The sequence below is a fragment of the Bombus affinis genome, chromosome 6 (genome assembly GCF_024516045.1).
Source record: "Bombus affinis isolate iyBomAffi1 chromosome 6, iyBomAffi1.2, whole genome shotgun sequence".
Taxonomy (NCBI): domain Eukaryota; kingdom Metazoa; phylum Arthropoda; class Insecta; order Hymenoptera; family Apidae; genus Bombus; species Bombus affinis.
The window spans coordinates 1448781-1475477 of record NC_066349.1 but is presented as its reverse complement, the minus strand read 5'-3'; the positions used below and the strand labels follow the sequence as shown (position 1 = coordinate 1475477).

Below are 26697 nucleotides of genomic sequence, written 5' to 3'. Positions count from 1 at the left end.
ATTCTCGATATTTCTCCGTCGATCGATTCTTTACGGAGGACGGCCCCGATTCCCCGAAAAAAAGGGACTTTGTGTAACTGAATTACGCGACGCGGAAAGTGACGAGACGCGTTGATGGTGGATGGTGGTGATCGAACGAGAATCTCAAGGAGGAAGTCGCAAGCGGCGACTGGAGAGGATTCACCGGAATAAGGTGGAGAAGTAAGACGAGACGAGGTGGCGTAAGTGTGTCGTGGTGAAGCGGTACACGCGACGGATCCTCTGTCATAATATGTAGTTTCACAATGGCGGCTATCGAGGGCAGAACACCGTTAGTTCCTTCGTTGCTGGTACCGTGTTACCCAGAGCCGAGCCGGCTTCTCCGCGTTGCCTACAAGAAATCACCTCGTGTCTCTCCCTCTGCCTCCTCGTACCTGCTCCGTGTCTTTTCTTTGCTTCTTTGCTCCGCGGTAGCGTGTCACGTTCAGTGGTAACGTTAACGATACGCGCTGATCGCGATAGCCTCCCCCTACGAATCACCGTTTCAATCGTAGCACTCGTCGTATTAATATTTAGTATACGAATCAAATTACTACATACAGTTGAATTTTATTCCTTCGCTTATGTCGATAAAGATACGAATTTGCATAGACATTAATAGTCGTAGCGTAAAATTTGAATGGAAAACGTGGAAGAGTACCTCTGGAACATAAAAGTGTTAGCACGGGAAGCATGTTCCACCGACGCGAATAAGCGGCACGATTCAACGATATCTACGCGTGGAGAACCCACGACTTCCGGCTCTTTGGTACGATCAATCGTGGTAAACGGCACGATTTTCCGTTTCATTGTTTTCGCTCGCTGTTGTTAACCGCTCATTATCGATAACAAGCATCGGGATAGGATGCTCCAACGATGTTGGAGGAGGCTCGTTTCGAGAGAGAACCGTTCCTTTCATTTTGACTCGTAATTGAACGGGCTTCGAAACGGGCCGCGGCACAAAAAGATTAATTATTTCGATATTCCCGCCAGCCATCCCCCTTTCCCTTTCAACGATTTCCGCAGTGGGAGATTCACGAGCGTAAGTGGGTCACCTTTCAAGGAATCTCGATCAAAATACTCCGTTAGCGATTCTGCGTTGGCAATCATCGATCATCGGTTAATAGCGGTATTATATTCTAGGTTAATGGTAATGCGATCCCCGGTTAGACCAGTTATGCATTCGGAGCGCAGCCTCTCTCTATTTATCCAGTAAATCGCGTCGACTCGACTCGATTTGACGCGGCAGTTGCCCATCAATCTGCCCTCGATCGGCACGAGGATTCCCTTTCGACCAAACCAGCGAGGTCAAGTGCCACTCCGTAAATTCTTTCTTCCTCCCACCCGCCCCATCTTCTGTTTCCTATCGGCGGATTAAAACATTTACAAAGCGAATCGTGTCGAGTGTTGTTCTTCGATTCCCCTTTTTAATCGTCCTCCTTTCCATCCAACGAATTCATGCAAATTTTCCTTTTCAAATTGAAAGAAAATTTAAACGGGCAATATGATCTTGAGATATCGTTCTATCGGAGCGTTCGAAATACCTGCAATTGAAAGACTAATGTTACGCGTTATTTTCACGGGGTCGTAGCTCTGGTAACGAACGGATGAAATGCAATGCGATTATCAGTTCTTCCAACGCAGACCGCAGCTAAGGTTAACGACATCCAGCCACGGGAGGCTGTTTCGGACATGCATCCAGGATGTCCGCAACGTGATAGAAACGTCGCTGCTGTATCCTGGCTAGTCTGATCGCGCGGTTGGATCATATCAGGCTGGCGTTTCTTTCTTTGCCGGTGCTGGCCACGCGATAAACAGAATCGTCCCGCGATATTCGGTTAGAACGTCGGCTTTAGAACGTGATCACGTGACGTGCACGTTATCTGGCCCGTTTCTTCTTTTTCTTTTGTCCTCGCTCGTACGACCACGACTCGCACTCTGAATGAATCCGTCGTTTGAATTCGGATTACGTGGGCGACCACGACGGAAATAACGCGTAATCGAAAGTGCCGACCATTTCGTCCGCACCAACATAATTTTCCTCTTCTCTCTCTTTCCTTCGTTCAGATTCTCATTTTCTTTTCCTTCGGCATGGTTTTATCTATTATCCGTCTCTTAAAGTTGAGCCAACTTTCTTTTTCTAAATGGAATCAAGCGTTTCAATTGGTAATCGTCGAAGTGTTAATTTTGACAAATAAATTACAAAGTTTCGAAATGAACACGGTGGCACTATAATGGATCGAAAGATTACGTGCTAAACGCCAGAGGTTAGCAGTAGGTTGTGCGTGTAGTTCGTTCGAGCGAGTACAACTCTGGCAGTTGCAAAATTCGCGTTGCAAAATCGTTGCCGATAGATGCGTCATTGTCTCTGATCGAAAAGCGGGCTCGAAATCGTAACGACTGGAGCAATCGTTGATGACTCAAGGGTTAAGTCACACGAGGCGAGTTTACAGCCGGTTATTGCGAACATGGAGCGTTCCTCTCTTTCCTTTCTGACGCTCATGTTCGTTGCACAGTATCGCAGGGCTTTACGCGACCTCCGGCCGCGAAAAGACCCGCGGAAAAAACCGATCGACGATTTCAGCCGAGGGAGAAGAGGATCGGGGTCGGAGAAAGTGGTCGATGAACCCGGTCCTTCGACAGCGACCATACATACATTACACTGCTTAACTGACTTACGTTTCCGCTTAGCGCGCGCGCGCGCATTACACACGCGGCAATGCTCCCTCGAGCACTGCTTCTTTTCTCGGAATGCAAACGCGTCGTCGTGAAAAAACACTCAGTGAAATCGTTACGTTTCAGCGGCTCGAACGAGCAATGTAATAACGAACCGTGTTACACGTGTGACGACACAAGCTGGAATTTATAGGTTGTGATTCTAGAGAATGGTGATTTTTTTATCGAATAGGGTCGTAAAATTTGTTGTAGTGACTATTTGAACAATGCGATCGTTTTAGTTTAGTTTGATCGATAGACACGATCGAACGAGGTGGGAGGTATGTACATATTTCTTTCGAGTCAGCGTTCTGAAACGTTACTGTCGAGATTCTGCAGAAAGGTGATCTTCCCATTTTGAGTTTTTAAATTTTAAATTTTCAAATGTCCAAGTTTTGCTCTCAAGTTGCAAGCTTTGTTTCGAGTTTTCAAATTTTCAATTTTCCACATTCATCAATTTTTAAGTTTGTTATATTTCAAGGTTTGAAATTGGCAAATTTTAAATTGTCAAGTTTCGATTTTTTTTAGAATTAAAAATCTCGCTCTACGAAGAGCCCGAGTTCTTCAAATTTTAAACCATCAAATCATCATCGTCCAAATTAGATTTTTCAAAGTCGGATTTAGCAAAGTCAGATAAACGGAAGAGAACAGGAAGGGTGGGTTACACGTCGGTAGTTAAAACTGGAAACCGAGAAAACCATCGTCGATGGTTCACGTGCATCTACGGGTTTAGATATCGCGTTTTCGAAGGTTGAGCCTCACGAGGCCTCTGCACAAGCGTGCTCGTCTATTTCTGTCCCGACACCCTCTTTCCTGTGCCGGAGGGTCTCCCTCCCTGCAATGGTGTTCCCCTTCGATATCTTCGCGTCCTTGTTCGTCCTACGTCGGGGTGCTATCTCCCTTCTTCCGTTATGCCTGCTTCTGCCTGGTTATGCCTTGCTCGTTGTTTGCGTCATCCTCGCCTCTCGCCGTAACCTTCCTCAATACCGTTCCGCTGGAAAGGATCGACGCATCCAAACGGTAAAACTCTTCGTTTTTTCCTATCTGGGACACATCTGCCTCTACTCTAGTCACGCTGTATTTATTTCGGGTGGTCCGATCTGAGAAGTTTCTATCGAAAAATTGGTGAGGCGATAAATCCATTTACCGTGTTAGTTGAGTGCATCTTCTTCGAATTTCAAACTTTCTTGAAAGCGAGACATTATTAAAAGTAACACCTAGCCGAGTTTCTTATTACGTTGTTCTCTGTTTATTACATCTCATGGGGTAGCTTTTCAAACTTCTGACTGATATTCTGAGAGGATTGGTTCGGTTATATTTTATACCGATTGTGAACATTATTGGAATATTTATTCTGTGTTGTTATTACAGCTATACATGATAAAACGTTGTGACTATGCTACAGGTACGTATGTAGATTCACGAATTGAAATTCAATCTGAACACTTATGGGGGGTAGTATATTTATTGTAACCCAGTTACAAGTTAATAATAAACTACGTGTTGGAACATAAGGGCTCAGCTTGCTTTGTCTTCTTTCTATCGTATTCAGTAGAGATACATCGAGAAACAGTGTCACTCGAACCGGTAATTTTTTCTTGATATATTCGATCGTTTAGTTGTTCGCGCCTGGCACTGCCGCAACTTTTTTACTCGAGCAGGGAAATGGTTCTCCACGTTTTATGTAATTTACTTCACTTTCTTCCATTTTCTTTCTCTGCACGTTCTACTGATTCGACAGCCTTAAGCGTTTCTTTTTAATTCATCTTCCTCCACCGTTTCTCCACGCCCGTCGAAGACGAAATTTTTCTACCGCGTCGCTTTACAGCAATTGACAGCAATGAGGAAGCGACCGGTGCTGTGGTTTCTTTTGTTACTTTCTCGGCCAATTCTTATTCACCGGACGTCGGATTTCGTAATGTAGCACGTAATTGGCTGGGCCAATTGTTAAATTCCAGGTATTGGATTTGCTGACTTTTTCGACGAACTGTTTCTCTCCTTCTGTTTACTCACCATTTACTGGAATAGGGCCATGTCTATGAGACGAAACGAAGCTGGTTAACAAAGCCGAAACTCGTGCATCCCGTTGATACAAGTTTAATGCATCACGGCCACCTCTTTAAGGAAAGTGGAGCAGCCGTGTCACGACGTCGTTTCAGGGACTCCTGGTGCAGAGAAAATATCTGCGGTGAAAAGGAAGATGATCGAGATCGGTGATAACGCGGCAATGGCCCAGCTGAGATGAGATAGGGAACATTCCTTAGGAAACCGTTAAAAGGTGTCCAAGGTTCGTTGCGTTTGTGTGTTGTTTATCTTTGAGATTCGTTTTTCCTTCGACCATTGTCTGATGGTCTGAGCTCGTGGAAACGTTGAGCTAGAAACTATGATTGTTTCGGACGAAAATGGTGTTTCCGTTAAGCTGGTGATCGTAGGTTATCAGGTTCATCGGAATGTAAGAGGCTCTGCCAGCTAGTAAATGGGTTAATTGAGTGGTTTCCACTATTTAACCTCGACTTTGTTGGTTTTGTTTGCCCGTGAGATATCTTGCGACGCTCTAAATTGTTGGGTAAATTGATTACAGTATAAATAACGATAAAAATAAAAGGAGCAACTCGACAATTAGAGAGACAATAATAAAGTAACGACAGTTGTAATAATAAGTTTACTGCACAGCTGTAATAAAATATACTTAAGCCGATGATTGATACATCGATTAAACTTACTTAAAAAATGTATCCCTACAGGTTTCGAATTTATACTCTGAAGCTACAATAGACATACGTTAGACATACATTAGACAATACATTCACCTTTCTCATTTTATTCCATCATCCTTTTACGTTCAACATCCTTTTCCTATTCTACTATAATTTTTCTTTGTCATACTTCTACAGAGAAATCAAACGTATCCAAACGGTCTCATCAAGACCTCCGATCTATTCACTCGAGAAACTTCTACGCTACCAGCTACGCTCCTTCGACTGTTTACCAACTCCATATTATATTATAAGAACTATCAGCCGCGAGCTGTAATAATAGCCGAGTAATTATTTAACCCGTCGATAAGCAGTCGGCTAATCGGAATCGATGACGCGGCGGGAAGAAACGCGCTATCCGCTTTTTCAACAAATTACAGCATCGAACTGCACACGGACCACGCACACGTGTACTTTACGAGGCACAGTAATTCATTCACCGACCGTGCGTTTTACGAGCGGCTATAAATTTGTCTACTAATCGTTGCGCGAGTAATTCTCGCATGTCGTAGCTTCGTCATTGCCATAAGTGATTTTAATCCCACCCCGCCATGTCGCGGCGTGCAATTGCCGCTGCCGTTCATCGATCAGTGCAAAAAGTCCTCGCTAAAATGAATTATTACGTCGACGATGATGTAACGATAAGGCAAAGGCGGGGGTTGCCTGTCCTGTTGATGCAATTCGCGGTCGTTCAACTTTCCATGGCGAATCGAGCTCGGTTCCAGCTGGTCGCAACGAGATTCGTTTCGAGGACGCGAAGAAAAAAAGAGGGTGTACATGTCTATGTGGTTGGTAGAAGCGATACTGTTTAACTTGATCCAAATATCAGGCTAACTCAAATAACCATATCTTGCGATACTAAAAAGAAAGCATTAGTTCTGAATTGACGTCATACAGTTTTCAAGGGTCGTAAATTAATCGTTGCGGTCATCAGAAGTTGTAAATTTAACTATTTTCTGATTTCGCTATATCGCTTCTATCAAGCATAGCACTCGTATGATTTGATTTAGATGAGATTAGTCGACTCGAGTAGAAGATCGGACCTTGGGTCGTAGCAATGGCATCGATTCGTTGCATTGGAACGCGCTGACGTTGTTTTCACAGAACTCGGCTGTCGTGACATTTACGAGCTTTCCTTCCAAGCCTGTCCACGGGCCTCGTTATTGTACGTTAATCCTTTAGTAGCTCCGCGTGACGTATTATCGTAATTCATGGCTGTCCGTTGCGTCATCGTCACCTCGCCTTTAGTATTGCCACAAAGAGCTTTCTTATGCCCGGCCATTACAAACAAGATAGTAGTCATATTCTTCTCATTTTTACGTTTTAAGTAGTACGTACTTTATCATCTTGAACGTGATCGTTCAAACCTACTCCGATATTGAACAAGTTACGATTCATTAAATGTTTCCTACTATTACCAAAGTACGTCGGTTCGTAATTCAGAAACAAACTATGCACGTTTATGCAATTACGAGAAATTTAAAGATGTAATACATAAGAGGAAGAATATATAGCTACGTGTAAATTTCACGATCAGTAGCATAAAAAGTATCTTCCCTTGGCAATTGGCAAAATGATTTAACCGATGAGTTTCTTTTGTATCGATTCCAAGGACAATTTCTGCCATCTTTACGCCCTTTGAATTCGATGAACAGGCCACAATGGCGAATCAATTACGACTGTTGGCCGCGTGGAGTCGTGTAATAGCGTTAATAAGAGATGGCAATGGGTCGGGCTAAGTGTTCGTGCGAAACCAGCCGGAAACGAGCGAGTTCGTCGGCCATCGGAGTCGATAATCAGTATCGGCTCGTTGCCTCCTCTGCTTATTTCTCTTCTCCCAGCATCCTTTCACTTGAAAGCGTATCAAATGGAACAACGCAAGAACGTGCCGCGTCGTTTTTCACTGACGGCTGTTTGCACTTTCTTGAACAAGCATAAAATCTATGTATACGCGTAAGACAGTCATTCTTAAACTCTATGCCGCGAGTGTAAGTTTCTATACGATATCTTTTCTCTCGAATTTATTTCATGTACCGTTTGTTCCTGCAAACTTTTTTACCTACTCAAATACATCTCGTGCAAATGACTTTTTATATCTAACTGACAGTAATACGTATACATACATATATACATATATCGTTGACGTTTATTTTATTATTTATGTTATACAAAACATTTTGACATTTTATCAGCATTGTAGCGAGACACGATTCGATCGTTGTTATATGAGTAAAGATTGAAACAACTGGACCGATTCGACTTGTTACTGAAGAACAATTACATTAGCCATTATAACAAACACGATCGATGATTCTGACAAGAGACGATGTCGACGAAGAAAGTTGATCAGGGTCCTTGAACGAGAATGATAATAACCAACACCCGATGCTCTCGTGTCTTTGCCCTGTGATGCTCGTTATCGTCCGACCGTTAATGGCAGCGATCCCTCGGCCACAAACGGCGAACAGAGCTTATTTTGCTCAGCAGATTGTGCGTCCGTGGAATTTTTTATCAAACGATTGACGTCGGTCTCCTCGGTGAGAAGCAGCCGACGAAATTTCCGAGGACAAGACGGTACTACGGTCGCATCGATTTCGTCCGCGTGCTTCTTGCCTCTGGAAAGAGAAATAATTACTTGTCCTCGGCAGATGTTGAAAAATGTCAGGCTCCGCGCCACTCCCATTAGTTATTCCCGTCTTGTCGACATCGTTCACCCCCGGTTTCCTCGTGAAATTATGGCCGAGGGTTCATCGTTTCCGTCCACGGGATTTTCGTTCATATCCTTTTAACGCCTTCTGTTCGAGATCTTTGATATATTTTCTCTGGATTGGAAAAAACGAAATAAAACGACGGTGTAAAGCGAGATATTTTCCAAAGCGAGTTAATTCCTTCCTTCGAAAATTGTATTCTTCGCAGAACAGATAGCAGACGTAACACCAACCTTGGTCTACTTTTCGTTCGTCATTGTTAATTCGACCGAATTTCTTCACGGCGTGAAAAATAGTTTGATATAATCTTGGAGCGGCCTAACAGTGGATGAAACGGAGCAAGGTAAAGATAAGCTTGGTTTCCACAGTGGGTCCAATAAATTACGAGAAAAATAACGCGACAATGCGGTAATTGGAAACGTTGGTAGAAAACGGCGCGACGTGTCCTCGATAGGGAACGACACTGTTTTCGCCACGGTTCATTGGCCACGATACTTTTACAATTGGACGGACGCAAGGCGTGAAAGCGAGGCCGTTGTATCTCGCGTAATTATCCGGCGCGCGTTTACGCGGCCCGTTATCAAACCAGCCAGAAACTGCAATTCTTCCATTCCCAGTTGGCGACCAGCTCGTTCTCGTTTCCGTTCGCGTGCGGTCTCGAGATCCGCGTACGAAAACGTCCCTAGAGAGAAATTCTTCGTCGTCACGACCGAGAAAACTCGCTCCGTTCGATTATTACGTTTTTCGATGTTAAGTAATAGACGTTCGATTTCTAGTTTCTCTGCTTTCGACGATTCTGTTTCTTTCTTCTCTTTTTCCTTCTTTTCAGACGAAAGTCTTGAAAATCTTTTAATAATCTCGGAATGTCAACCCATTAAGGATTAGCGACGCGTTAACGACACATTTTATTCGCAGTTTCTTTTGTAGAGTTCCATTGAATTCACATTGTGATTATAGAAAGGAATCTCAATAATTTGCTCGATGCTTCTGTCGTTACCGTTTCCTCTTCCATTTATATTCTACAATTCTATAAAGTTCGAAGAAATTGCAGCCTTCTATAGGACATTTTCGCGAATAACTGTATAAGTTTATCATCTTGTTCCAACATTGCTCGTTATTTTTAGAGCGTAGGCGGTGTTTTCGAAGCGTACCAGTTGCGAAAGCAGAAAACAATCGGGCCCCGTGAAGAAAATACACGTTCGCAAGGCATCGTGTCACGAGCCACGTTCAAGTTTCAAGTACGTGTAACGCGGTACTCGCCGTTCCGCTTTCTTACCCTTCCGGGCCAATCCCACCTTCCGTAGCTACAGTTTCTAGAGCAACGCTTCTAGAGCTCACGGAGGAATGCAAATTCATTCAGCTGCGATTCTCTAATCTCGTCGGCTCCGGCTTTGCGACTCAAATACGTTGGCTTTTTCATAACTTTCCTCCTGACGCTTACTGTACGTCGTACCTTTCTAGCGAAATATCCGTTTCATATTATCGAGTATTATCTTTGGCAATGACGTTCGCTCGAAATATTATTCTAGCTTCGTACAGTATGCTATAGGAAAAATACAATACTAAATTTCGAAGTTTGTCGAAAAGAATGGCTAGAAACGATATAAAAGTTCTATGCTTACCATCTTATCGATAGCTATTTTCAATGTTTAATCGATGTTTGATGTTTCCTATATTTAGCAAATTTCTTATGTTTGAGGAAAATACTAAGAAGTGGCAAAATCTCGTTGAAATTAGATTAAGACTGTAACGTAAGAATTTAAGGACTGCAACCAGATTAAGAGACGAACATTCTGCTATTTCGAACTAGAACTTACGATTGATATTCAAAGTATTTAAAAGGGACTTGCGCACTGACAATGATACTTTCGATAATAACAGACAATAGCAATAGGCAATATCATGGATCGTATGCGAGTGCCTAAACGACCAGCTTCGAACATCGCTCCCTTCGTTCCGCTCCAAGCATCACCGTCGCATCGCGTCGTCGACGCAGACACAGACTTTCTTCTCCTAGCCACGATGTTTCTCTCGACGATTTTCCCTCTCTACGGACGCGCGTAATTTCCCGCCGGGCCCCGGACTGGAAATTGCAAATCGGTAGGTAACTTCAGTGACAGTGTCACGCGCAGGTAATCGGAGAAAGTCGTTGACCCCGTTAGTGTAACCTGACGAACGCGACTCGGCTGGCTGCGCTTGCGACAGAAACGAGGACCCTGAATCGGCGAAATTCCTGCTCGCTCGACGACACCGGCCCAGATGTCGAAAGCCGGCTTAAACTCTCGTTTAACGACCCCGTCGATCCTATTGCGTCTTTACTGCAACGATTCGTGTCTTTTCGCCTTTACCGCCCCGATTTCGTAACTACCGCCGCGAACCGATCGATCCTTGGCCAAGGTTTCAGTTACCAGACGATGGTCGACGTCAATCGACATATAACGTTTCCTCGCCTGATCGATCCGCCGATTCTACTTAGATTATATCGTTCCGGACCCGCCTCTGTTAAGCAAGGTCGGGATTTTCGGTAAATTTGACGGTTTGAGAAAGCACCTTCAAGGTTAAAATCATGGTTACCACGAATACGTGTTCTGACGAACTTTCGTTCCAACGAATGTAAAATATGCATATTTCGGTATTCAGATGTTTCATTCGTCTATCCACTATAACCATGGTCTAATTAAGGAGGCGGATGGTTGAAAAGAGATTGAAAGTAGTTGATGGAAATTTGTACAAGATATTGGTACGTGCGTAGCAATACGCTGTTGCATGTTGGGGATTTCGCCGGTTCTCAAACCACGTTAGAGCGAATCCGTTGAAGGGGTGTCGCGTTATATGGGAGATAGCTGTAATTTGATAGAAGTCAGAATCGAAAGAATCGTATCATTTGCCAACGATTAGTTATATTGGGGAAGAATTCACGCTTCTCCTATTCTAAATACATTTTCTTCGTGTATATCTATACATAAGTTCACGTTAAAATTAATGCACAAATACGACAGTCTTTAGAGAAACGAAGATTGTACAATAATCGATCTTGTGGACGAATGTAACGTGTAAACAGACGTGTTGCGAACGTGTTATAAGCATTTGTTATGTGTTCGGCGAGTAGATTATCGCAGATATGACGGCGTGAACGGCGGTGTTTCGTGTTGTTTAGCGAACGTGAGTGTCGGTTATTCTACCGCGTTACGGAACGTTGAGCAGTTATGAAATGCGGCTGCGACGCGCAGTCGGTTGCTTTCTCGGCCTCCCGTTCTGTCCGCGTCCGCGAAAGAAAGTTTCCGCGGCAAGTGCATTTCCAACGTTCGAAAGTTTCGCGCGCCTCCTCTTCACCGGCGCGGTGGTGTGCCGCGCTCACGGATCGCCGTGATTCTTTTCGATTAGCGTCTCTCTGGCCTCGTCGCGCGCGAAAGTACTCCCCTAGATGCCACGCTGTCTCTAATTAGCATCGAAAATGAAATTTCTAAAATCATTAACATTTAGCATCAGAATTCTCTCAACAGATAGTCACAAGCAAATGATTTAATTAACAACGAGACAGATGATACTCTATAATCCTGAATAGGCGTTACACTTTCATATAACGAACTTTCATTTTCAAATACCTTTTACTCCTATACGTTCTGATATGATAAGCTTAGATTCTCCAAGTGGAACAACGGTTTTCTTTGTCCCACGGAATCTGGAAACTTCGACGGCCTTAATGTCAACGAGTCAGGCAAATGGAGAGAGACACGGCGTCGCGCTTTCTACCGGAAAACGGGTTGCGGGTTGCAAAAGTTCGCGAATCGTGGGCGAGGCGACGAGTTTCCAACGAGCGCGGAGAAGAGGCTCGGGAGTGAAAGACACCGCTTCCGATACGAGGAAGCAATTTCGACGGCGTTTTCTCCGCTGCTTTCCTGCCACGCTATCACTCGACACCGCTTTAATTTCCACTTATTACGCTCGTGTCTCTTCTTTTTTTCTTACTTCGCCACGATCTTGTTAATTAAGTTTACGCGGTCTGGCTAGTAGAAAACAAAATAATCCAATGGCGTGTACCATTAAATGAGAGCAAACGACGTCGTAAATTGTCCTTCTCCTCCATCCGTTTGGCAAAAGGAAGTCGCGGCTTCTTTCTTCTCGCCGGCAATTCTTTACGCTTTCAGAAAATCCTCGTCGCTTAACCACTATTTCGTTCCCCTTTCTTCGTGGAAAGTTGTGTATATCTCGGATCGATTCTGCATCGAATTGCATGCAAGTATCTCGTTGCAATACGCAGATGTATGTATTAGATCGTCTAAAAAGTTCTTTTCGTTCTATAAGGAAATAATGGATGCACAACATTTTCCGTCTTATATTATTTTATCGAATTACCTATGATCCATTTTCTTCTATCAAAATAAAGATCACAACGTTCGACGGATTAGGTTTTATGTTTGTATAAAGATCCATTTTCTTCTATCAAAATAAAGATCACAACGTTCGACGGATTAGGTTTTATGTTTGTATAAAGATGCATCGTTGTAAAAGACCTACTACCAACCTAATACTGTGATAGTCAAGGTGTAGACTATTGAGAACAAAAATATTTTTTTATTTCTTTCATTTCTTATTTTATATAAGTATTTATTATAGGATGATGATACACTATGATCTACCGCGTCACATAGTATCAATTAATTTCCTACCGCAAAATATTAACGGTCTGGTTGCACAAACAAATTGATAGTTTTATATACGTTAAACATATGCATTCATTGTTTCCATCATCGAGACAGAATGCGACAGAGTTACTTGGCAAAATTGCCAATTGCAAAATCCTTAAAAACGACAAAAGAGTCTTGCTGCTGTACGAAATCAAACAAATAAACCGAACCAGAACTAGACATGAGATATAAAAGCAACAGAGCTGTTATTTTGTTTCTTTACTTGTTTCCGAGACGCTGTACGAATGCCTCAACCACATTAAAGCAACCACGAGGAATCGCCCTTTCGAAAGAGCGGTCCTCTCTAATCCGATACTCTGCGGCTTCCCTTTTCCCCGTCGAATCGATAAAGTAGAAAGGCCCAGGAAACGATGCGCACTTTCATGAAAGCGCGTTCCGGCACCGTGATCTATCCAGCGATCGAGCGCCAACAAAATAGGCTCTTTTCACCACGGACACGTTCTCCGCGATTTCTTTCGTCTCTCACGAAGAGACGCGCGACGCGACGTTTCGCGATATCCTTTCTATCGTTGATCGTAAGAGGATCGAAGGGGAAAATCGTTTCGTTCGTTTCGTTATTACGAAAGGTAGCCGGTCAGGACATTGGCCTTCCACCGATCCAAGTTCCTAGTTTACGTAACTCGTTCCATCATTCGCTCGCGTACGAGCAAGCGAGCGCGACGCACGTTAACGAGGCACGCCTGTACACGCTAATCGCCTTGCACTAGCCTCACGCCTAACACTTTCTTGAGGCATCGCGTGCACCAGCGTGTAAAAATGCAGTTTTCGTGCGTGGAAGAGGAAACTGGAGGTGAAAAGAGACGAATAAGATTAAATGTTTTTCTATTTTACTTTGTGTTTGTCAACCTTTTAAGCAGAAAGATCAAATTACATAAATTGACGGAATTCCTTCCTTCTCCTCTCCTATTCACGAATAATTCGTCGTTTGTTTATCGATGAATATATCGTGAAATCGAAGCTTCCGCCGATCACGGTAATCGCAATGTAAAATTTTTGGAATAGTTGGTACACTATTCGTAAATTTGTTACAAACAGCGCTGACGAGAAAGTCATGTAGTAGTTTTAAAATATTTGTAAATATCCTCGGTTTTATACTAAACACTCTTCCTAAGGCTATCCTCGCACTCATCCACAAATCTCGATTGGATAGATGACGCCGAATTCCTCGGAAAACCAACCTCGTCTCGCGCATCTAACCACAATGTTCTAAATTTCTAAACGAAAGTAAATTCAAAGCGACGTCCCAAATACTCAGCCGAGTTGGCAGAAAGCTATGTAGAACATATGTTCCGCGACGGAACTTGTCGCGTGTCTCTGCCAAGAAAGAGACTTCTCCGCGGACAAGAGGTTCTTCTTCACCTCGTAACATCGGTCGCCGACGAATCGCGTGTTAATAGCGGTAGACCCGAATGGTCGCCGGTGACCGCAGTCTCGTCTCTGGAAACACGCGGTTGGCCACGCGCGTGATCGTATATCGCGCGCGATCGCCTTATCTCGCACGTGCGCACACGCGTGTCCGCGACACGTTTCTCCTCGCCGAGGTACGAGCGACCAAGAATGCGCTGACACGCGCCATCCTGTTGCGTCCTGCGGATCCTCCGCCTTCCATAAGGATATCGATCGGAGGAAACGAATCGCGTTGTAGAAAACATAGAAAGGATTGGATTAGCGTGTTTGTTACAGGATTATAGTAAACGATACTATGCAGATTAATACTGCAGTAATCACATGTAGATAACGTAAGAAACGTCGTTACTGTTGTTGAGCTTAAAAATTTTAAGTATCGAGCTTTCATCATTGGTTCATATTAGGGCTGTAACGATATTTGAATGAAAAATTGTTTAGGGAATTACAGTAGAACTTTGTTTATATTACAATAACATTTTACTCTATACGTTTCACGATTATACAATAAATTATTAAATATTAAATTATTAGTCATTTATTTAATAGTCGTTTTCATATTTTCTTTAATTATAGAGTAGCCTAGTTAGAGTTCTAGGAGAAAGTTGAGAAATCGGAATTTCATAGTGGAAGTAAGTCGACTATATTGATTTATTTTCATCATAATCGATACCGGGAACAATCTCATCGATCTTCGATTATGTCCAATTACTGCAGCGCGACGCGACGCGGCGCGGCGCGAGTTTTATATGATTACGACATCGGATGCGATGCTCGTATAGAAATGTTAATGGGAATGCCAAGTTAGCATCGATGCGTTTTCTAATGACTGGCGTCACCTTCGTCGCCGTCACCGACCTTCTTGGCGACAGGTGTCAATAACCTCATGTCGAATGCTTGTCAATATGCTCAGCCATTCTTTTCTCCTCCATTTTTCCTTCGACTAATTATAAGGAGATCGGTATACAGATATCTCTCGCGTGAAAGTGAAATAGTAGATTTAGAATAGACTTGTGAAATAATAGCGCAGGATACCATTGCACATATTCCATTTCTATCGAAAGTTTTTAATATTAATAATATCAATTTCTTTCTTAATTTTTTAATGGTAAATTTGAAAAAACTGCGAAAGTATCCGAGTCTGTACTATTATCTATATTATCGGGTTCGTCACTTCATTATTAAAGAGTCGATTTCACGGTTGAAACTAAATCGATTGCACGATTAATTTTGAAAGTGCTGAAACAATTTCACCTAATCTTCACTCACAAATCGTTCGCTCGCGCGATGAAAAAAGGTCGGGTCTCCGATCTGCATTGGTTTTCGCGACAAAAGGTAGCGATCGCGCTTAGCATCGGCTCGAGCGAGAAAGTGGGTCGCAGAAAGCAAGGCCACTGACACTGGCCGCAGCCGCGAGAGAGTCTCTCTTCTCTCTCTTCTCGTCCCTGTTCTGGGTTCGCCACAAACGGTGGATGCCTCCTTTCAGCCGGGTGGTTCCTTTCTCTCTTTCTCCTTCTTTTCCTTTGCTACTCCCCTTTGGCGCTCGTTACGCTCGCAGATAGTGGTCGTCATGGCCATTCGCGAATTATTCTCGTAATATTTGCCGGGGAAAATACACGGACGCGCTCGTATGCGCGCTCATCCGTGACGAGCGTTATGTCACTAACAGGTAAACCGCCGTACACCGTTCCGAGCGACTCATCTGGATCGCGTGACGATCAATGTCATGGTTTCTTCCTTCGCCTCGCTTCGACGCCGATGCTCGCCCCTTTGTTCCACCTGTTTTCTTCCGATGGAACTTCTCGTTATTCAGGCACCCGTGTCTCTGCTTTTTGCCCGTTGTTTGATCGATCGATCGATCGATCGATTTAAGAGTTGGTTCTTTCGCGTGAAGTTTTTCTGCTATGGAATTCTTTCTTTTAAAAATGCAATATTAGGTTGGCTGGTCTGTCGAGCCGTTTCAGGTAAATCAAAAATACTTGTCGAACGATTCTTGTTAACTTTTATCGTGTAATTTTAACCGCTATTTTATAAGAATATAAATATTTGATCTATCGATAGTTTCCCTGAATATTATATAACAATTTCCAAGTATTGCTGTCTGCTATCGTTTTACCCGATTCGAATCTGTCGATCGCGTCGAATCTTCGTTGTCAAAAATACTCAATTTCTATACAATCTATTTCAATGAATTTGTCAAACGTTTCCATGTCGTCTCTTCGGAAACCTCTCTCTCCTCTTTCTCAAGAAGAAATATATCTTAGAATCAGTTTTACGGTAACATTTCCTGTTATCGTCTCTCGAATTCGGGTCGATTCCGACGAATCTTCGTCCGGTGCTTTTCCCAGTTCCGTATCGAGGTTAACTCTGGTTTCGGTAGCGGAGGTCGATCACCCTGATTTACCACGGAATCCTCGCTAGTAAGCATCGACGAAACTCTCACTCGAGAGTTCCCTGAACCACTCTCGTCATACACACACCTCGCTGTTTGCGCACTGCTCGTTCCGCCTTTCCCGTCGTGGATCCGCGCTACCAATGCCGAATTCCATCGAGTCAACGTACCACTTCCGACCTTCTTATCCGTCCCGAAACTATGCGGCTCGTAACGTTGCATCAGCGTCGTAACACGCAAGTCGGTGGTCGTTCGACACGTACAATTCGTCATAAGGTTCCTCGAATTCGTCAAATTACGCAGAAATTGAACTTTTTAAACTAGCCGGATATTTATCGTCACTTTACTCGCTTTTTGTTCGTAAAACGCGACTTCTGGAATCTTCTCGCCAGCGATCACCGCGTTTTCGTGTCCGGTTTGCGCCATGCGTGCCGGTGGAACCTGCTACCTTGTCTTGTTCGTTCGAACGCGAATTCGCAGCTTGTCAATGACCTCTGGAGAAACTCTCACCGTGCTGCCCTTCCCTGACTACCATTTTTCATTCGCCATCCTTTCTCCTTTGTAATACAAGATAGACTTTTGTCGTTTCTATCACCGTTGAATTTTTTCCAATATCATTCGACTTGGCGTCACGTTGATTTTATACGAATACTTGAACCAATAATTCGCTATAGACAGATCCTTAAAGCATTACTTGTCAAGCGCTTTACGAATCCTAAACTTAAACGCGATACATCAAGTACACGACTCGACAAGGACTCTTGGCTCATCTCGTGGAAACTTTCGCGATAACATTATAAATAATTAGGTTTTATTATCGTATATTCTGATTTAACCGCATGTATGCTGTCACCTGACGATCTTCCAAATCATCGGCCAATCATACTCACCAAGAATCATCTGATTTTTCAACGACTACTGTCGATGTTGCAAACAATTGACTTTAATGGCTATTTATGAGTAACGGTAAAAATATTCAACTTTCCAAAGTTTCTAAGATTAGAATAACAGACAGAGATATACGAGGAAATTTAAATGGATCTAGTATATAGAAGGTTTGAAATTCACCAAGGAGCAAGGAATAAGCTCGTGATCGATCACCGTGTCGCCTAACCGTGGAATCAATGGATCGCTCGCGTAATTCTTTTGCGTGTGAAGGGACAAAGGAGTGGTTAGGCAATACGATCGCGTTATTCCGATCCCAACCAGTGTTGTCCTTCGAATCTCGTGCCGAGTCCACGTGAGTGGCCAGGTGTTTCGGCCACGTGAGGTTCCAAAGCTAAAACGGTACTTTTATAGCGCCAGAATTTTGTCCACCCATTCGTCCCTCCACGAATTCCCCTTCGACCACGGAAGAATCTCTATGCGGTGCCGTTATCGTCTGTCTGTTACGTGCAGCCTGTAGGTCTATAGATACGCCCTTTTATATGAATCTTTCTCTATATAAATTCTCTGACTGGTAATACCGATACAAGATTACGTTTCACAAAATTGATACATATTACATAAGTAGAAGTCACGTTCTAAACGATAGTAGCAGAGAAATGGCAATAAAGGAAATGCTAGGGAAGGTTCTCCGGCAGAGCCGGTTTTCTCGCCGCCGACGCATTAGCGTGGCGCAGAGTCATCGCTAATTAATCTCTTAATTAATTTGCAGCGGCGTGCACCAAGTTCTGTGGAAGAGCGCGTCTGTCGGAGTTGCCCTGGCACGGCTTCGATAACGTTAACTGCGTGCCACGTTCACGCGCCATTGAATCTGGCGTTAACGACGACAATTATGTCGGCTCGATTCTCTCGATTTGCGCCTCCCCGTGCCTCGACCAGTTTCCCGTTTAGAGTCAATTACCTTCGGCCCGATCCTCGCACTCTATCGTTTCAACCATAACGAAGACCGGCCGGATAAACGAGGAGCCTCGCGTTACAAAATACATTAATTGTTTATTTAGACATACCTACATTTCCATAGAATTTTGCAGTTGCATCGTAGAAAAAAATGTCCTCGCGTCTTTGGACAATCGTCGTTCAGCTATGACTTGTACTGTTTTAATATATTTTGCACGCGAAAGAGTGCTTGTTCGTTTAGAAAATGTTAGAAACAAAGTACTCGTGCCTTAATAAAAGTAAACGTTAGTAATATCGAATACATTTGCATGTTTTTAGTAACTATAAAAAGACAAAACATTTGATCCCAATCATTTTGACGTATTTGGTAATTTTCACTTATCGAAGCAATATTTGCATATTGGTATATAATAAAACGATAAAGAGATTGCGTCTGTATAAGTAATAAAAAGCGATAAAATACAGTGATCCAGGAACAGATCATAAGCTATGAAGTGCAAAAGAACTAATTTTTGGAATTTTTGTTTGTCTATTTGTACTCGCATCGCGTGAAAGCTATTGACTGGACTTTGATGGGATTTTGTCTGTTATATAGCTTACTATTGGGGTAAGAAAATTTGCTATCTTTCATTTTGATTTATTTTTTAGAAGCAGAAAAATAGCGTGGCATCAGAGTTGCATGCGCTCCCATGTTTGTTAGAGGTCAAACAACTAATATTTTTTATTACGGAGAATGGCTTAGCTGCTAGTACAAAAAATATGTAAGTATTTCATTCATAAAAATTCATCTGCTTAAACATCGTTCCGTATAGTGTCAGTAGTTCACGCGAACGAAACTGTCTGCGAAATCTAATACAAATAATACGTACGAAATACAAGAATTCTTCGTGACGTATAAGTCTCACAACTTTTACATTTTTGGCGCAAAGATGTGGAATCGATCGAGAAAAGAGAAATTTGAAAACGTAATAAAATTCACGGTGTTCGCAGACAGATTGGTACAATGGAAAATGTGCGACGAACGTTCGAACTTTACCTCTGTCAATATACACTCGTCTTTTACGAGCGTAATGTCGTTATTTTAATTTTATTTTATTTAGATCTCAGTTAGATTCCTCTTATCTATCCACATTCCCCACTCTTCATTTTGTAGATTTTTCCCTCTCTGTACTTGAGCAACTTGTTTTCCAAATCGTTTTACATTTTACATTAATCGTTTCAAGCTAACCCGTCTAACGTGATATAACGTACTTGTTAAGGCGAAAATTTCGACGAGGTATCGTTTAATTTCGACGAGTACACGGTTCTCAGCCAGTAAGAGAAAATTAATTAACAGTGTGATTTCTGTGTTTACTCGTTTACATGTGCCTGTTTTTTCACGTCGAGCTCGAAAGGTTTCAACGATTGCAAAATACACGACATGCCATTCCAAATTCTTTGTCTACAAGAATTTCGTGTTATCGAACGAGTTATCGATGTTATATTACGTTTCAGACATTTTTCCACGAGCAGAGTTCGGTGATTACACGCGATAATGCAACAGGGACGATATCAAAAGACTAATACGTGTAATGCGTCTTTATCGAAGCCGATTCCTCGAATTCGAAAGAACAGACGTTAGCTGCTCGCAAACACGGCCGTTATTTCCTCGATGTTTCTTCGTAAATACCAACATCGGTTCAAAAATTTCTTCCGTGAGGTAATATCGATTTAAAATTTCCTCTGAGATTATATGACAAATTATATGACAAATAACCGATACAATAAAAAATATACAAAAATATCAAGAAAACTAAGATCGTACGTAGAAATTCTTTTTTTCATGCTTTCCCCTCAAGTTTTTCGATCCTTGCTGTTGTGTACAAACTGTTTTTAGAAACATTCTAAGGTGTTATTTCATACCATCACATCGTGTTGCAGAGACTTTAATAAATACGCAGATTTCTTTCTATACAATCTCGTGAAATTCATTTGCGGAATCAGGTATTCAAAAAGAAATATCAATCGGGTAGCCATTGTCTACTTGACTTGCGCGATGCTTTTCGAGTCGATGAAAAAGACTGAATCGCAATCGTTCGAAACAATTCGAACATTTTTCGATTTTATTTTCGATTCGACAAGAGTCGCGGAATTACGTACATCGTTTTTTGAATCCTGAGAATCTAGTGACTGGTAAAAAAAAAAAGAGCTGGTCCTCCGGAAAATCAATGACTCACGTACCATTTGTGGAAACTGTCTTCCTTATCTGTTGTTTGGTCGTGTACTGCACGCCGGGCCGGTTACCTCAGAATTGATAAATAGGCATATCTGATTCACTGTTCCTGTTTTAAGTCGTGCAAAGTCGAGCGACAAACAACTGTGTCTTGGTATGTCGTGATTAAAAGTCAAGCGACGATGAATTCAAGTAAAAGAGCAAGAAAAATTCACGATACATAAGAATTGCTTATTATAATAGCGATCGTTCGTAACAGCGGAACAACGAAATTCGCGATAAGCAACGATATCGATCACGATGCTTTATTACTTCCGGACCACCCTTCTTTATTAGAAAACTTTCGTCCCGCAAGGATTAATAATACGATGTGAACAACAGCAGTGATAGCGGCATTTTATAGCGTTGCTTACTTTCACTTGGCTGTTATCCTAATTATCGTTGGTTTAAAGTCATTTGTCTTCCACTGATTATCGTTTTTCAACTCTTTAGGGAATTTCGATTCCGGGCCTGTTGTTCGTTTCCTCTATGATATTTTTCTTAACAATTATTAAACTAATGCGGATACAAGGAATACTCTGTGAATACCTGAAATCGCGAATAGTAGCAAATGTTTAAACCGTGTATACACCTTCAGTAAGATTAGTAAGATAGATTTAGTGAAATTTCTAATATTGTAATTAATAGGGAGACGAACACTCGTCCTTTTTCATAACTGTTACTCTACATTTGAGGAAGAATAATATAAGAGGAATTACAAGAGACGAAATATTATATAAGATAAATATTTTTGCGCTTTTAGATTTTCCATAAACGCGTAAACATCCGCAATCTAAGGATGAGATGACGTGAAGCGAATAACGTCAGCAATGTTAGGCGATGTTAGGTAATTACATATTGGGAATAGAGCTGATCTCACCGATTTCAATGACATTGAAGTATGTTGTCAATATTTGGTAAATTACTGGCAAACATTTTAAACAATTCTGTTCTACACATACAGCCGCTGTTCGACTTTAGTCTTCAAGTTATAAAGCAATTTATCTGTTATACTGTATGTAAATATTATTTAACAATTTATTTTATAAATTTTCGTTCTGTAAGCAATTTCCCAATGACGATAGGTATGTTCGTTACATTTTTAAGCAACTGAAGATTAAGATAATGTACAACACCCCATAAAAAAAAATATATATAAAATTATCTCCGGCGTAATAACAGCCGGGCAGGTACTACTCAGCCCCAACCTATAAATCATACATTTTTCTTTTTTATTTATGCAACATTAAAATGGTTACCTTCCTTATTAATGGGTGAACTTTGGCGTGGGCTATATAAAAATACCGTCGTTTACAGAATCAAGTGTAATCGTAACTTAGATTTAATCGAAGATTTTATAATATAGGAAAAATTGTTGAAAATGTTGATCTAATAATAATATAGTTTAAGGTCATTGAAAGCGACGACATCGCCTCTATTCCCAAATAATTAACCGGTATTACGCTATTATTGACTCACTGTCAAGAAAGAATTATCTATCTAAGACGATCCTAGTTCATTCTTAACCTTTGGTAGATTCGTCTTAATTCGATTCAATTTAATACTTTGGAATCACGGTTAGCTACAAACATAAGGCCTTTGCTGTATCATGTCACGAGGATAAGAATCCCGGTTCAAGGCAAGAAAATAAGTACACATTCGAGTGGTTCACATCTCCACGGGAACTTTGTCACGTATAAATGCTACGGAGATCTAAATCTGGAGATTATGCAGTCGCGTTGCAACACGGTTCAATCACGTTCGACGTATCGTTATACAGGAACCTTTGGAACTTTATCTTTTCGTAAAGTCATTGCATAATCTTTAGGAAAGGAAAAAAAAGGTAAAAATAAGAGAAAAGTTCAGAATAAAATACGAGGATTCCGCGTTAGGTTGCGACGTTGTGATAACAATGTCGAAGCTTGCCAATGTTAAGGCATTGTCCTGTGCACGTGGGAAGGCTCGCTTGTGTGTACACGAAAACGGGTGTGTTGATGAGAGTTTTGAGAAAATCGAGTAAGGCGCCGTGACGGAATGGCTTTTTTTATTTTGCCGAGGCCCGCTATTTCTGACTGTGGAAATTGAAGGTGCCGTTGCATCGCACATCGACGCTCGTTCACGAAATCAAAGTCATCAGTGGATACATAAGTGATCATTCCTTTCCTTCATATTACGTTCCAAGCAATTCGATTACACGTTTTTATTTGTCATTTTCTATATCCGTATACATACCTTTGTCTAATTTTGATTTTGTTTCTGATATTTTCCATTCATTGATCTTGCGAAGATTTCCCACACATTTTTTTCAGATTACGCGTAAACTGATAATAATTAAATTGGTCGGTACAACGTCTTACGAGGCGTATACTATACAAATCAGTATGAAGATGAAAGCTGCTAGGATTTTATAGACTCTACTTTCGCAATCGCGGGTTAATTCAAATAAAAAAATTTCTCGACGAAACAGCTAGCAGCGATTGGCGAATTTTATGCGTATTTTTGATTTCGCAGTTTTCGTTTCCCTCGTAGCTCTGGTAGTGTCAAGTTCACGCGTAACGAAGTATTATGCACGGAGCCTAAGGGAGCCGGCGTATCAGAGAGAGAGGCAACAGATGATGCGCATACATACGTTGATGCATCGTGGCCGATGTGTGCGCGTCGCTGTGGCCAGCAACCCACAGCCACCGCCTAGGACAGGTCAGTGACAAAGCAAGGTCACGTCAAGTGGCTCGTAAGCTGGCAGCACGCACGGTCAGCCTCGTTCGTGTTCGTCGGGGCCGAGAATGAGAGGAAAAGAGGCATCCAAGAGCAAGAGAGAAGAAAATGTAAAAGACGAAGAAAAAAAGAAGGGGAGGTAGAATTTCGGGTCTCTCACGGGCGTCGTCATCCGTAATATTCTACCTGTGACCAAACGAAACGTTAAATTTTGCGAGTCAGTCTAGCCAACGCAGCGGTGGAAAAAAACCTGGTCGGATGATTTTAATTTAGCCGGCTGCCGGAGCTATCGTCGCGAAAATCGAACGTTATTCGTGGAACGGCGACGATAACGAGCGAAATTCGCGATTTCGCGTGGACTCGCTGGAAAAATGTCTGTTTCCGGCGGCGGATCGACGAAGAGCGTTTCGATCGACAAGGATAGAGCATTTGGTAGTCGTCGGTGCACGCTTACGTAACGGTCGGATCGGTTTTAATCGACTGACATCACGGTGGAATGTCTGTCGATATGAACGGTTCGAATGGGGTCGTTGCACGTTTAGGAACGCATCGTCGGATTGCCGGGACGGAAATAACTCAAGGAACATGGCTCATAAACTCTGTTGTGCAGCGCAATATTATTCTGCTCGTGTGTCAACGAGAATAAATCTGCGAGGGCTTAGAATCGATTCGCGCCGGCCGCGTTCAGCTACCTTTCGCACAAACCCAACGAGACGCCACGATTTGCTGTTATTCGAAAAAGTCCGTCCAGATATCGAGTTTTGCTAGATTTCATCGAAATAGTCAAATTTTCAAGTTTCGTTGTTGTCGTAGGTGGTAACGATTCAAATTACGTACGACTAACTTGTCGTGTTTCGTTGTTATTCGAGTTTCAAGGGAAACAAGAAGCTTCGGGATTGGAATTATTGGAGGACGTTTGCTTGGACGACACGAATTCAACGTATTTTTATACGTTCCGTTGCGTTTTAATATTTATACATCTTGTTTACGTGGCTTCGCGTGGTTACAAAACACGATGCGGTTTAGACGAATATTTAAGTTGATTCATTTTTTTTTTTTTTTTTTTTTTGATGAAGCGTTTCAGCTTATCTTGATTAGTTCGAGCACTTGTGGCTCCTATAAATGACCACTAACATCGCAAACAGCGTTGCATAAAATAAAAAAAAAAACATTATAGAGTAAGAAAAAATAAATATCTAAGGTGGAAGCGTAATGTAGCAAATAATTAAGTGTAGCAATCGTTCAGTACACATAATAAGTAAATGTGACATAAGCTTAACATAACTGGCATTTAGATAACAATCCTCAGAACTGTTACAGAAGCAAGCAGCCGTTACATCAATGTGATGTTGTACATAATAATAGTGTCGTTGCAATGAAAATATCGCTTTGGATATAATATCGATAATTGATTCAACGTATTGCATAAAATCACCAACATCGTTTCTATTGCTACGACAACATGATTGCATTAGTTCGTTTTACATATAATAGTATTACGATTTTAACAGAAATATCGCATTGAATCATCAATAGTTACATTTCGTGTACGACAAACATAGCCCTATCAACATCATCAGAATTATTGCACAAACGAATGATTGCATGAGGCTGACTCGCCAAAAATAGTATTATGATTACGCACAGAAATGTTGCATCGAATCAACATCACATGAAACGAGTGTACTTTCCTCAACATCATCGTTATTACATACGATACAATAACAAATGATTGACATCGGGCTGACTCACGAAGAATATTTATCATAAGTTGCATGAGAATTTTTATAACATATACACTTATACAGAATCTGTAGTTAAATCCGGTACCGAACAGAAATATCAACAGCGTTGCAATTACTGTGAAAGAATAAATAAATCGCGATAAAAAGATATATAAAATATGAAGAGTAAAATACAAATTACAACGTTCAGAAGATAATATATACTTTTATTTAAATTTCTGTTTTCAGAATATTTGCATTTATGTTTGTATTTACATAAATATACACCATGTCTTCATAAATATAATATTATAATTTTCATAAATAAATTTGAGAATTGTTTATTCATTTATAGATAATTGACTAATTAAATAATTAAAATATTTCTAAATAATGTATACAAAAAACAATCATAAAATATGCAAAAATGGATAAATATCCGCAGTCTATTCATAAGAAATGTCGCTTCGAATTGGTGTGAGTAGTTTCGTCCGGTATAGGACAGGCATAAATTTTACGCTGGATCGTGCCCTTCAGCCATCTAATTCCATCGCAGGCTTTGCGTTTATTATTAGAAAACGTTCGTTATGTTTTTTCAAATTACGAAAACGTATCGTGCCTAAAAATAAAGTTAGTTAATCGTGAAACTAAAGAAATGGTATTTTTAAGAATTCCAATACGTAACTGAAGTGAATTTCTTAAAATTTTCCCTCATATCTACGATTTTCAGCCTGGACGTTATTAGTAGTCGCGATTTGAAAAACGCATTTCGAAATATTTCCATTTTGAAAAGGAAGAAAGAGACATCGCATGTAAATGGCCGGACATTCGTCGAGGACCATACAAGCGTCTTGTTTTTGGCTAGCCAGGCGAAAGTGGACGCGTGGCTCGAAAACGTGGTTTCGGAATGAGATGTAATTTTCGTACTTATTTTTTGCAAATGCTTCTGGCGCGTCTGAACCCCGCAATGGCATCGTCTCGTCGAATTGTTTATTCCTTTGTCTACGCCATTCATTGCAAATTTCTTTCGAACTGCGAAGTCGTTATCAAAATCTTCTTATACGATACTCTATCAATTAATAATTAAATTACGGATGTATGAAGGTACAAAAACGAACAGAATACACGAAATATCCGAGGTATGCCGTTCGTTATAATACTTAGTAGGTGAAATAAATTTCTGCACAAGTTCTATTATTTTAATCGCATTTGTCATAATATTTTTAACGTATATCTTTCTAACACAATTGCATCGAAAGAGATGTTTCGTTGAAAGTACGAAAAGGTAATTAAGGTATTCCCTGTATTGGTTCTGCAGTGAGTTATGAAGCGACGCGACGCGACGACCGACTCGTTAAGTAGTAAACAACACGGTTGCGCTCCTCACGTGTGTAATTAGCGTGTCATATAACAGTACGCGAAACGGAGAATGATTGAAGATTAGCCTTTACGTAAGTGCCACG

General features: G+C 41.5%; 1 protein-coding gene across 2 annotated transcripts in view; it reads right to left on the bottom strand.

The window, feature by feature from the left end:
- Nucleotides 1–8429: 8429 nt before the first annotated feature.
- LOC126917235 (one cut domain family member 2-like) overlaps nt 8430–26697 on the bottom strand; it is a 216368-nt gene continuing 198100 nt past the window's right edge. For both annotated transcript variants that reach the window (XM_050723927.1, XM_050723928.1), the window contains one exon: nt 8430–8439. Coding sequence is in view for 1 of the 2 variants with exons in the window: in XM_050723928.1 (XP_050579885.1) it covers nt 8437–8439 (3 nt within the window). In the remaining variant the exon portion in view is untranslated. The remainder of the gene's footprint in view (nt 8440–26697) is intronic.